The following is a 14,279-nucleotide window of genomic DNA, read 5'->3' on the forward strand; positions in this document are numbered from 1 at the left end:
TACACCAGCGCCACACAAACTGAAAAAAAATTCAAATTCAGGTTGTATAACATGATTCTTCATTCACTATTGCCCATTATCAATTATTTTGAAAAGTAATATGTCCGCTCAGAATACTGCTGAGGTAAACGCGCTAAGAGCCAGCCGTTCTGCATCCATTTTACTAATTCATTTTGCGTTTTCGATCATCTTGTGAAGTAAAAAGTTGACTGTTACGAAAAGTACTTTTCAATTAGAAAGCGTGATCCCCTTAAGAACAGACTAGTGAGGACCATTCACGCAACAATGGAGTACACTATCTGCGGTCGTGTCTCAAGGAGGGAAGAATCTGTCACACATCGCCTCCGCCTCAACGTCAACCGCAGTCCGTCACCGCTGTTCAAAATGGACCAGCAAGCCACACCTTTATTTTCTACCTGAATCGTTGAGTCAGATATTCGTCACCTTCTTCTCGACTGCCGCGGTTCCAGGTCCTTTCGCGACAAGCTCAAGTCTCGCATGAGCAGTCTCGGATACTCCATCTCTCTCGCGACACTAATTGGCACGCGGAGCAGTGGTGTAACCGCCGTGCTTCTCCACTACCTTCCTGATACCGGTCTCTTCAGCAGTGACATCGCGTGTGTGACGGCGGAACACTTTTGATCTCGGACCCCGCATCGCCCTACTCTCAACTGCCCCAAGAATACACACTAAGGAATTATTTAATAACGAACAGCAAGACTTCTTTCCCGGCTGACATTTCCTGTGAAAATAAATATATCCCCCACCCCCCTTGAAAACAGAGTAATAACTGCATGCGGTATAGACACCAGGATGGCACCTCGATGGCAGTTTCTTGACTCCATGCTGCCTTAGATGACCCCTGCAAAAATATAATCAACAAAATGCAGTGTATGGCTAAACCAGTAAAGAAAAAGTAGACTATCTGCTGCGTATCATACCGTACACGTGATCGTATTACTACAGTCAACACACTACTGTAAATTCGACGTAGAAAAAACGTTGGATATCAACAAAATGAATGTTGAACCGGCGATGAAAGCGAACGCGAAATCATGATGTCAAATGTTCGCTCGAAAACACGTTAATTTAACAAGTGCCGATCAACGTAAATTTAACGTAAATGAAATGCAGTTTATATGTGAATACAACGTACCACATTGTACGACATGAGAGCATAAAATAAACAGCGCTTTACAACGTTCCTCCAACGCTATCATGACGATGAAAATTACACGTCCAGTGTAATATTACATGTATTTTAGTATATCCCCTTAACACTTTGAATGTCCCTGTAGACATCCCCCCCCCCCAAGTCTAGTATAAAAATAATTTCGCAGGAAAGTGGAGAATAGAATCACTTTATTACCCAAAGTACATATGGCATAGGTGTTGACTTGAATTTGGTATAGCCCTCGTGTTTATCTTCTGGACTATTGGCTTGTGGTTGTGCTGGGTCCTCAGCTTATATGTACACGTAGGCACTTGGACGTTTCATCTGTAAAAAATATCTACCTGATGAGCTGCTCATGCCTGTGTCAAGGCCACTTTGTGGTTATTTATGTTTGCAATCCACACAGCGTCCGTTTATACAGATCACGATCACAATATCGCCACCTCATGTAATTAGGAAGGATCATCGATGTTACTCACCAGTATAATCGTATCCTGCCTGCTAGCGACGCAACTGTAGCCTCTGGTCCCTTGTCGCCTTACCTGAACGGCTACCGATTTCACTGTTCCTGCCTGTTTCCAACCTCTGGAACTGGCCAAGTATAAGTTCCGCTGTCAAAACAAACTGAGAAAAATAACACAGACATGATACAGACATATCAACGTTTCAGAATTTTCCGATTTACGTAGCGTTCTTACCTGTAGCGCATTAGACGATAAATGATTCCAAGCTTACTAAGAGAGACACTTTCCGAGTTCCTTTTCCTAAAAGAACATGTAAGATGAAAACTACAGTGAATCGACCACAAATTAAAAGTAGCACACGCACGCTAATGTACCTACAAGCATACCCGGGATCGTTTTCATTCTCATGAACTCGGTGGGCTGAATCGACTGGAAGAACAATAGTCTCAAACGAACGCTAATAAACAGACATCACGGCCGTTTGCCTGTTTAGGCTGTGACAGCATGTGGTGCATCCGTTACCTACGAGGGATGCTCACTTAAAGCTTCACAAACTTCAACCTGTGCTGGAGCTCTACGCGATGGAAATTACAGCACTCCTCCAAGACATCGAGACGCCGTCATGTTCCTCGACTCCATCCTCCAGCGGCGTCTGGAATAGTTTGAAATTAACCGCTGCAACGACGCAATGTGCTAGAGCATCACGTGATTCTCTCGTCTGCGCCTCACGAAAAAATACGCCTTCTGCGCAGATTACTCCTGTGGCCGGGTGCCAGGCTGGCGGTGGTACGGTGGTGTGTGTGTGGGGGGGTCTCAGACGGCAGGGGGGCAGAGTTAAGAGGATGGGATGAAGGCAGTTGGCGGAGAAAAGGGGACTCAAAACGCCCAAACTTTTATTCTTCCTTGAAATCAATGGAATTTGATCTTATAAAAAAACGTGTCTGGATTACTGGGAGAGCAGCTACTGGTTTCCCATCAGCTATAGGTTTCTCACGTATGGAATTACTACAATATTCATATTTTCTTTGTACGATCTCTTGCAATGTTAACACTAGCAGAATCATGCAAAAGCAACCTTGGTAAAGCGCTGTTGAACGGTTTGTGCGGCAGATCCGCATTGTTTGAGCCTGCTTTTTGCTAAAGGTATGACGCAAAATTTTCGCAAAAGCGACGTTGTATATTCGACGTCTGTCCTCCTGTGACTTTCTATGATAATGTACTGTGAATTTGTCTGCAACAATCCACGTTAAACGTTTGACATGCTGAACTGATTACGTAAAATCAGCGCGGAACCAATGTCCGCATTTTGCGTTCAACATGGTTCAGCAATATTCAACGTACCAACCAACCATGTGTGTTGACTGGGACCATGTCGAGTATGTTGGTGGGTAACTTTCCTTTAATGGTTTCTTGGCACATTCCATAATAACATAAAATAGGAAGGTATCGAAGGTCACGAATAATATGAACTATATCGGGGGCGAATGGAAATAGCTTCGGAAAGGCAATGTCGATACCCTCTTTCACCACTGAAGCTTGTATGCCGGCACGATCGTGCACAGCTGCTGCAACGCGTTAGTCTTTAGATCGCCGATCTGTGCAAGCTCCGTCGCAAAAATAAAACCAAACCTAATCAAATCCGACCGGTGTTTTTCCTGCAGACACCATGTGTGAGCTTTTCTGACATACATATATGATATGTCTCTGATATATCTCGCCCGCGAACAATGTCTGGAAGCGTTTCGTGAAATCGAGCTAAGGCTAATTAGGGTAGTTTTCGCACAGCTAGTGCTACTGGTGCAACAGTCGCAGTGGCATTGCAAGAATGTCATCTGAGGGACCATAGATGTATTACTGCGAATTAGGTATCGCAACTTTGACCGTCGAAAGAGAATGCACAAAAAAAAAGCTGCTGTTCCACGCCACTGCGGCAGTCAGAACTCAGCAACTGGAGAGCATCTCCCACTAAATTTCGATGAACTTCAGAAGTTTGCATGTCAGCGTTTTGTTCTTGCGTATTTCGTTTCCAGATGCCGAGTGTTGGCCTGTGTATCAATTCTTCTTGCAATGGTTATGCTCGTCGTCGCCGCAAGAGCCTGGATGCTCCTCAAGCAAGGTAGGAACACTGGAAATAGTATCTTCCTCAACCAGTATGTGCATGTTAACTGTGAAATAATGTGCCCTCCTGTAGCATGTTTATGCCAAAGCCAAATTTCAGACAGCAAGATATATTCGTGTCTTCCGACTGCCGAGTCAGTATCATTATCTAGCTAACCACCTTTTTTCTGTGTCCGCTTTTGTGCTGAAAAGTGCAGCCTTACTGGCTTGTGCTCCATGTATCACAGTCATAACGACAAGGCGGCTGTGCGTAAGTGCAGAGAATGCACAGCAGAGATCCGATCAAGAGTGATCCGTTTAGAATCATGCAGGTGATACACTGTTTGCCCCTCATGTATCTGCTGAAACTGATCTGCTGAAAGCGTTTCTCTACTAATTTCTCCTCATTTCTACGACTGTCGTTCTGCCGTGTTGATAGGCATGTTAGCGGAAAATAAGGTTTCCCGAACGACATTTCGTCCCTCGCGACAAATTTTCTGACGGGTCAGACCGTTATCTGTTTCGGACTCAAAATTAGCGACAACGTTTATTCTGCAACAATTCCGATTCGTTTGCTCCAGGTCCTGATTTTTGTCAGAGTTGCTCTTTACAGATTCAGGAGACATCCATCATCGAGTCCCATCGACGACGCCAAATGTCATACATGGCACATCCACTACAACGCGTAAGTATTAACATCAATTGAAAAGTTTGCAGAGTTAAGGACGATACTGACATCCAGAATTCAATCCCAAACCTCAGATGATACGACGACGCCAAAACTCTCACGTAGCACAACCACCACAACAAGTAAGTATGAACATCAATTGAAACACTTGCGTATGTAGGGATAAGAGAAAATATTGACATCCAAATTTTAAGACAATGAAAAAAATGGTTAAGAAGCAACAAGCTCATGAACATTATTCATAATGTAAAACCCCGACACCATATAGGGAAGACGAAGGGAGACTTGGTGTTGTGCCTGTCCGTTGGTGGTCCGTAGTCTCGAGTATTTATATGATGCAAATTTTAAGATTGAATTTTAAGCATGTAGAAAGAATACCATCATTCATAATGCCAAAGTAACATGGAAAAATCAATTACCCTAAATATCCACGTTGTCAGTCAGACACTCCAGAGAAACGCATTTGATGGCTTTGTTTTGCATCACCGGAAGACGCGACACGGCGTGGCAGCTGACGTCATGGAGATTTCGGCTCCCGATGAACACTGCGATCGCCATTGTCATGTTTACTGAATTTGCAATCTTCTTTGTTCCACTGTTCATTGAAAAACCCTGAAGCCTTGCTCATGCGATTAGCATGAAATGAGTTGGGACACCTTTATGGATGCCGTTCATTACATATTGAATAATGAAGCAAAAAATATTCTTCTACGTGTCGTACTTAGCCAGATAGAAGCCCTCGAAGACACTATCGACCAAAGAGCTGGCCTCACAGCGCTCAGAGCTATGTCGTTCCCATTGGCCACCGTAAGCACGTTACCTCTCGTGCGCCGCCCCACTCGTGACGCCAAGGGTTGTGATGTCAGTGCCGCTTGAGTTTTCTTGTATTCTTTTATTGGTGTTAACCAAATTACGCAAAAGGGGTAGGAACTGTTGCAAGAACGAATTAACAGACAGCGCAGGGTGCCATCTCGACATGCCGGTCACAATCCACAATCAGACACAGGCCCGTAGGAACGCTCTCTCTCTCTTGCCTCCATTCTAGCGGGTGTTATATTCTTACGGCTATCAGAAGCAGGTAGCATTCCTCCCTTCCTAATAGGTTAGCCTGTCCGGTGGTTTTACTGACCATGCACTTCTGGTTACAGTTACCAGTCCTCCGTTATCACAAGATGCAGGATCTTTTGAACATGCTCTGACAGTTGCCAGCTATTTCCTGGTCACACATATCCAACTCAAGCCAGAGATGCACTAACGCGTTTACCTCTTCCAAATGTCAGCCTTCTCGCTTAAAGGAGGCATTTGATTTATGTGCCGTTTCCAAACATCACCACTTACTAGAACCATGTCGTTACGGGGGCCTAAGCTCTTGACCACTACCCCAACAGTCCATTTCTTCACGCGGCCATAGCAGCATACCACTACCTTCTCGTCTTTGCGATATCTCGTCTCTTCGCTGCACACTTTTTTAGTAACACTCACAAGCTTGACCAGGTCTAGCAGTCTGCGAATATCTCTGCCAAGAAACAATCTTACAGGCGACTTCCCCGTAGCCGCAGTTGGCGACCTTCGATACAGCATAACCAATTCCTGCAAACAGTCCTTAAGGCTTGTCACTGCATGGTCCATTTTTGAGGCCCAGCTTGATACTTTGAACGTATCTCCCTACTTGCCCATTTGTTGCTGGCTGAAACGGAGCTGTGACTTTGTGTTTAATACCCATGCTTCTTAGAGAGCCTTTGTCACTAGTGTACCTGGAAAGTCATACCTGCTGAACACTTCAGGACTTCAGGCAAGTGTATAGCCTTGTATGTGCTCCTTGACTGTGTTCAAAACGCTTTTGGACACTTTGTAAAAAAAAATTTCCACGCAGATGGGTAGCTACTTGCTGTTGGACTCTGCATAGTCTATATGCACTCTTTGCCATGCTGTTTCCGATTGCTTCCATTGAAGTTCCTGACACAAGGGCCGCCGTTTTCCTGTGTAGTAAGCCCTGCGTGCAGCTATTGACCATCTCATCTATATCAATGCCTGGCCACCACACCAAACTTCTAGCGGGTGCCTTCATTCGTGATGTTCCGAAGTGCCCTCGGTGCAGTTCCATGAGGACCCTGCTGCTACGGATCGATGGAATTAACACTCTGTGTGCTCGAAGGATGCAGTCCTGTTGCAGCGTGGACTCTTCACCACCCCAGTTCCACTTCTTGGCTTTGTTTACGCCAGTTTTGAGTTCACGGCTCAGTTCTTGCAGTTCTCGGTCCTTCTTTTGCTCAGGCAATTTCAATGTAGGTCACAGGTAGGCTGTACACGTACTGTAGTTCAAACAGTTCAGGTTCCAGAATCGTAAGCCTCGTGGAGTCGCAGAACCGTCTTTGGATTCGGATTGGTAAAATTGTGGATTCCTCCTATTTCTAGTCCTTACCTGTTGACGGCCATATAACCCGTGAGACGTTTTCCTTCTGCACACGCGTTGGCTATGTACCATTTAGAAACCAACTGTACAGCTTTCCTTGGTGAAACTATAGGAACACTCGACAATGGAACATTTCTCGTGTTCCCGAATATCGCCACTTTGCACTTTACTGACATGTGTGGATGTGTGGGTGTTGTTTGTGTTGACAAGGCTCTCGTTCTGCCTGGAGAAAGGCTTCGGCGATACGTAAGGCATTATTGATACCAACGACACTTGTTGAGCAAAGCGAGCTCTGAGTCGTTGATCCTGTAAGGTGGTGATGAAAGCCGTGAAAAGCAAGGAACGTGGCCAGAGTCTTATTTTTGTATTCGGGTAATGTAACGCCGGACCGCTGCATGCAAAGACATTGGCATGCAAAGACAAAGACATTCGTCTTCAAAGTTTTACACATCTTCTTAATGCCCGGACACGTCTGTTGGAAATATTCGATGGGACTTCTCTCATCAGTTGCGGACGGATCAACGAGCCTCGAACTGTGACACTCTGTGCTCCCTAAAATCTCTACCAATTGTCCAGTCGACAACTGGCGTGATTCCAAAAATGAAGGAGACACACGTGAGGCATCTCTTCCGGCTAAAGGTCAAACGTCCGTTGCACCAAGAGCCTCAAACTCCCAGCAGATGCTTGCACAGACTGAGTAGCACACGAACTTCTGCAGTAGCAGATGAAGCTAGTTACTTGGGCTAGGAACCGAACCGCAATTGACCCATCGTCACAGTTGCAGAGGAACTGTATATTCATTCAAATGAAGTTATTCGCAGTGCGGTTTCAAACTCGAAATCTCAGTCGTTCTGACTCGTGTCAGATGTAGATGTTCAGCACTGCCCCGCTTTGTCTTTGTCATCTAAGTCATTATGTAAATCTCTTATCCTGGATCATCTCATCGCTCATAATTGTAGATAGCCCTTAACTGCTACACTCACTTGTTATCGTCATCCTCCTCTCTCTCTTATCCTCATCTCTCACACACTCACCATAGTTGTGGCGCTCTTTTCCCTTTGCCGCCTTTGTGCCACTACACGCATAATGTCTCCCTCTCTTGACGTGCGCGGGATGGGAACGCGCACGATTCAGTATAGCCGGCTAGCACCACTGCAATCGTTATGCGCCTTTAGACGCAAAACCTACCGATCACTTGATAATACGATGGCAAAAAGCGAATGAACTGAAAAATTACTACTTGGCAATAGAAATTGATGTCGGTTAGATGCAATCCGTTCCATCAATATAACGCATCAATGTAACTCATACCAAATTTCATTTAGACGCCTAATTGACTTCCGGTTATAAAAAAGTCATAATATGTGCGAGCACGAATCCTGCACCAATGGCGGAAGAGTACAAATGTTGTGCTGCTGTACAACTGTTTATACACGTTGGCCCCACACAGTTCCCATTGAATCCATTTCACGAGGCGCACTTAACCTTCAACTTGGTCGTGCCCGAATCCGCGTTTAAAGGCCAGTAAGTCTCGCATTGCAACAGTTGCATCGTTGTGCTTGCACCTAACAACAAAGATGTTTCAGCTTTGTAATAGCCGTTAGCAACATTTTTCTGAGACGTGCCCTACGCTGTAGAAAACATATTTTCGGGTGAATCGTAAGCACTCTGCCCTCCTGACATGCGAAATATGCAACATGGCAAACAAATAGGAGCTAGAGTAACACGTAAATATGAGCAGAGTGCCACTGATGCTTTTATATTCAATTACAGCTACGAGGGGTCCCCTGACCGACAAAGAACTCACTAAACTGGCTGAAACGCGCCCCATCACAGTCCTCTTCATCGGTGATCACAGCTACAGCACGATATCCAAGGAACAATTCATGATATATGCACAAAGCCAGCTTAATATAGTAAGTGTGAATTAGATGTACGTACTGCGTTGCTTACGATGGGAATGTGTAGAGAGAAGGTATGTTTCTGACATTGTGGGAGAGGTTATCTTCATGATAGAGCTTGCTGTGAAAGCTATAGGGCTCGGTACTTTTTTTAAGCAAATGGATACGAAATACTTGATTGAGTCCACTTTCTGGGGTTCACCGGACCCCAAACTCAACAAAATGTATTTGTCCCGAATTCATCAACTATGATGCATTCTACTTGCTGAGTGATTGTCCTGCTTGTCCTACCATTTCAGGAAAAACAACTTGATTGGATCATGATGATGATGGTGATTACCCAGCCAAATACGCGCCTCCCACTGTGCAAAAAAACACCAGAGTACCTAAAGTCAGGTGTAGCAGGGATGCGTCTGCTCTACCGGGTGTTCACTCCTCGGCTGAATAATTCGTAAACAGGTGGTACCAAAGCGGACCTTTCTTTTTGGTTAAGACATCTGCCGTGAACTGAGTTGTGAGCGGCTCATTTGCATACCCTCACTAATAAACGATTTTACTTCACACACCTACGGTATATCTGTTTTATGTATGGGGACCTTCAGCGAGAAAAATTCCAAGAAAAAAAAAAACTCGTCGACGCTTAGGACTTTTTCGAGCAATTAATCGGTTTCGGTTTACATATTTCTTGCGCGGAGTAGTGCACCAATGTGCTCTTTCAATCGGCTATCCGCCTTTCAATGTCGTGTTCATCCGATTAGTACATAACACGGGGCGACGGAAGATTAGGAACAGCAGCACGATACGCTTTGCTATGTTTGGCATTCTATATGAGCGTGACGCGTTCGTTTTTTGTCTGTTTGAATATATTTCGCTGAAGGTACCGATACGTAGGACAGTGGTCTTGAAAGCGTGCAAAGTAAACATTAAAAATTAGGATGATTGATTTCTTAGTGAGCCTATCCATATGAGCCGCTCACGACTCAGTTGATGACCCATGTCCCAAGCATGTTTACGAAAAAGAAATTTCTTCGATGGCCCCACCTCTTTACGAACTATCCAGCCTGGGGACTTTCGTGAAACAACCGGTATATGCCGCACTGGAAGAATGCCGTCTACTCTACACCCTTTCTCCTGTGGGACGATATACGTGCAACTGACTTCCCGCTGTCTTAATGACAGGCTTCCTGACCATAAACGAAGCGATAAATGCAGGAACTCCGATGTCTACCTTCATCATCTAAGTTGCCGGTCATGTAAACTAACACGAGTACTGTTTGCCATGAGACCATTGACAAACAAACAAAAACTCTTGCATTTAATGAGTTCTTTGCTTCTGTATTTACGCGTGAGGACGCGTCCTCTGTGCCATCTCTCCGTCCTCTTACTCATGGACGTGATTAATGCTGATGGAATAGTGAATATCATTGACAGATTAAAGCCCTCTGCCGCAGGTATTGACGACATTAACGTAAAAGTACTCAAGAGCATTAAATACTCCTGCAGTAGCTTCGTGTCCCTCATTTTCTCCCAATCATTACTTACTGGAACCGTGCCCAGCGACTGCAACGTAGGCAAGCTCGTCCCGATCTTTAAATCTGGCGAACGTAACCAGTTGAACTATCGTCCCATTCGCCTTACTAATGGCTGTTCAAAAATAATGGAACACGTCCTATTTTCAAACATAATATCATTCTTGGAAACTAATAACCTTCTCTCACCATTCGAACATGGATTCCGAAAAAATTACTCGTGTGAGACCCAATTATCTAGCTTTTCTAATGACCTACTTTCCAACATGGATCATAACTGCCTAACTGACGCCATTTTTATAGACTTTTTCAAGGCCTTTGATTGTGTGCCTCATGAACGATTACTTTACAAGTTAGCCCGCCTACGTATAAACCCGCCCGTCGTTGCTTGGATTCGCGATTTGCATGAGAGACATGAATACACATCTGTCAATAATTGCTCTTACCCCGGGTCACGCGTTACCTCAGGTGTCCCACAGGGAACTGTCTTGGGCCCACTCCTCTTTTTGATCTTCAATAACGATCTACCTGATGGTCTCTCCTCTAACATACGTCTATTTGCCGACGACTGTGTCGTTTACAGAAAAATATCTAACTCCTCGGATCAATCACTGCTTCAGGACGGCTTTCACCGCGTTCAGAACTGGTGTTCCGGCTGGCAAATGCAACTAAACAGCTCTGAGTGCAAGGTCGTTCATTTTACGAGAAAACGTTCCTAGCTTTGATTATTACATTAACGACCTCCCCATTGAGTCCGTAACCTCCTTAACTTATCTTGGGATCACCTTCACCTCTGATATGTCCTGGAAGGAACACATAACCAAGGTCGCCACCAACGCTAACAGAACCCTCGGCTATGTCAGGCGCAATCTTAAACATCCTCCCGTCACAGTAAGGAAAGTGGCTTACGGATCACTCGTCCGCAGCAAGTTAGAATATGCCTCGTCCATCTGGAACCCTCACCAAGACTATCTTTCGCGTGGGCTCGAGAGTGTTCAAAACCGTGCCTGTCGCTTCATATGCTCTAATTATTCTTGTCATTCCAGCAGTCATTCCAGAAATGAAATCTAGTCTTCAGTTACCTCTACTTAACATCCGTCGCAAGGTTGCACATCTTACACTACTGCACAGAATTTACCATCACCTTCCATTCCTTAAGGACATCCTCATAACACCGCCTTACTACGTGTCATCTCGCATTGATCACCCATACAAAATAAGACGTCCTCAACGCAGAACATTAGCTTACTGCTTCTCATTTCTGCCTCTCGGAATAAACGAATGGAATGGTCTACCCGAATCAGTATTAAACATACAGGACAGTGCTTCATTTCGTTCACAGTTGTCATCATATCTTCTTTGCTAATGTGTTTTCACTACGATGTTCACTTTTTGTATATTTTTTTGCATTAATGGCTTATTATGTATTCATTTATTTCGAATATTGAATTTATTTTGAATTATTATTTTTTATTTGTATGCAACTTCAGGTTTGCATCATGCTTGTAAATCTTCATATTTTGTCAATTTATCCACTCCCTTATGTAAAGTCCGCATGGGCATTTAAGGGGAAATAAATGAAATGAAATGAAAGCATAGCATTGGCGATTGTATCGACGGCAGGTTGTGTCAGCAATACCACTGTGGTCCTCGCCCCGGGTGCTTCGCGACTTCGTTTGTCCTTTTATTCTGTCCTAAATGAATGTTCCGCAGATTTCCCTGTAGCATAAGGGGAAGCGAAAAAGAAAACCGTAAAACAACCTTTTCTGCCGCAGAGCTTTCTTCCGTGTTTTATTCATTTCTAACTGTTGAATGAATCAGATATCGGGCGACATATTCTCTTCTAAAGAGCTGTCTATGCGGCTTTCTCTCCCCGCTCCATATCTCTTGACCTTATATATTTGCAGGGGTGTGATTTCTGCGCAGATTGCGCATTTTTGCGCCCAGGCGATGTCCTGCTACATTCTGTTAAAAAAAGTCAAAGTCAGTCCAAAGTCAGTCCCCCCGCCATCTTGAACAGCAACAATACTAAAACAGAAGTGGGTGCTTGCACTTGCCATAGCCTAGCTTACGCGTCCGGCTAACCTAAGTGGCTTTGTCGACTATCGAGTGAGTTCAAGCCCATACTAAGCTATTTATCTAAATCAATCCGAGTCCACATGGTTCCGGTTGTGCTTCTGGTGCTACATGGTCTGCGGGCGCGCTCGAACACGTATTGCGGTGCCTACATGGCTTTGGTATTGTCGAAAGTAACAGGTAATGACCTCGTCGTTTTTTTTTAAAGACAGCCCTGGAAGCTGATATTACAGTCGTACCCACAGGAGGGAGTCTCCTTCATTAACACATGCCGTGCGTCTCTCGGTCGCACTTTTTTTTGCCGGCCTGGCTCAGCTTTTTGCACAAAAGAATTTCTTACTGAGGGGTCTTTTGTTTGGTCTGCTTTTGTTTAAAAATGATGTCCTTGTGTAAAATTGTACACGTAGATGTAGGTCGCATTCACAGTCATACTGTTTAGGACTTGTACATGTTAACAAATGCATACTCAATTCATGACATTCTGCAGACCGCTAGATCGCTTTGTTTTCGTCGATGTCTGAAAACAAATTCAAAGGCAATTGTGTTCAAAAGGCAAATGTGCAATTGCCTTAAACTGCGCCCCTGTCCTGAAAATTGGCTTTCATTATTCTAATTTACTACGAATTGGTACGAATCCAAAAAATACAGAGCGAAAACTGAGGGGTGACGTCAAAAATGCAAGAAGAATGTCACATCATATCGAGGATCCCAAACGGTATGAAATCAACAACCTTTCGAGAGACAGACCCTCCTGTCGCAAACCAGAACCAAAGCAGAACCAATACTTGTAGCAGCCCTAGCAAATCTAGAAAGGCACAGTGCAATAGAAATTGCCATCGAGGCACTTCCGAGGCACTTGATAACTAAAATTCTTTTAAGCAATTTCTATGTTGTACGCCACTTTACAAATGTGTTCATTATTAAACGTTTCGTGAAATATTTACCTGACTGCACTTTTGTCAGTTTATTGAGATTCTACCAAACTGGTTTTTGTTGCTCCAAACCGGCATTTCCGCTGCTCAGATTTCTGCTCCAAAACTGCAAAGTCCAATCACACTCCTGTATTTGTCCCTACAGTACTAAAAGTTGTTTTTGAGTTGTTGTTCGTTGTTGTGTGTCTGAGGTTTTCATGCGCGGACCTTCACCCGCCATCCTCTCGGTTCTCTGAGAGATATTTCTACTTCTAACGAATCGTGTACGTACGTCGCTAACAAACACTAGAGAGTCGCTCAGAACGCTGAAGGTCATACCAAAATCCGGCTCACACGTGCAGCGATATAATGAACTACGCAATGGCCAGACGGGGCCGACGGAACCGCAAGCGCATGCTCTCTCAATCTATCATTCACCCACCTTCCCAGTGGGCCAATATAGCATCATCCACACGACAGTGGTATCTAATACACTACTCCTGTTCTGCACTAAACAAAATCCCCTGCATGCTGCTTCCCGCAACACGGGCGTTAAAAACTCGACACCGTCTATGAAGCCTATATTAGCCTACACCACTGACACGTCATGTTTCGAACTAATCTTCTTAGGTTTATGGGATAACGCATGCACTACGGTATGCCTACCCTCTCCTCTCCCAGGCTCTCGCTCACACAATTCAAAAATTCAGGAGTGTCACTCGGACGATACAGCTCCTTCTGTCGAATAAAATAAAATGAATAAGGTGCAAAAAGTGCTGCAATGTTTTACAGGACGGACAGCGAGGAGTCACACAGAAACAAGCGCCAAGTGACGTTTTCTTCCGAAGCCAAAACAGATCTTTTTAATTGCTTTTAACTCCCCACCGTAAATTCGAGAGTCCTGCTCGCCTGCGACACAAAACGAAGGGTGAGCTGCCCATCTTTCTTTCGGTTACCAAAAGAAAGAAAAAAATACTCGAAGCGAGGAATTGATCTAAGTATTAGCTCTGGATCGCTTCAAAGTCC

The 14,279-nt window shown here is 44.5% G+C and overlaps 1 protein-coding gene across 1 annotated transcript in view; it reads left to right on the forward strand.

Moving 5' to 3' along the window:
• Positions 1–14,279, forward strand: part of LOC135394569 (uncharacterized) — a 28,837-nt gene that overhangs the window by 6,957 nt on the left and 7,601 nt on the right. The window contains exons 2-5 of the mRNA XM_064625376.1: positions 3,669–3,754; positions 4,349–4,420; positions 4,498–4,545; positions 8,610–8,752. Of these exons, the coding sequence (XP_064481446.1) occupies positions 3,706–3,754; positions 4,349–4,420; positions 4,498–4,545; positions 8,610–8,752 (312 nt within the window). The 5' untranslated portion in view covers positions 3,669–3,705. The remainder of the gene's footprint in view (positions 1–3,668; positions 3,755–4,348; positions 4,421–4,497; positions 4,546–8,609; positions 8,753–14,279) is intronic.

The sequence above is a fragment of the Ornithodoros turicata genome, chromosome 1 (genome assembly GCF_037126465.1).
Source record: "Ornithodoros turicata isolate Travis chromosome 1, ASM3712646v1, whole genome shotgun sequence".
In the NCBI taxonomy this organism is placed as follows: domain Eukaryota; kingdom Metazoa; phylum Arthropoda; class Arachnida; order Ixodida; family Argasidae; genus Ornithodoros; species Ornithodoros turicata.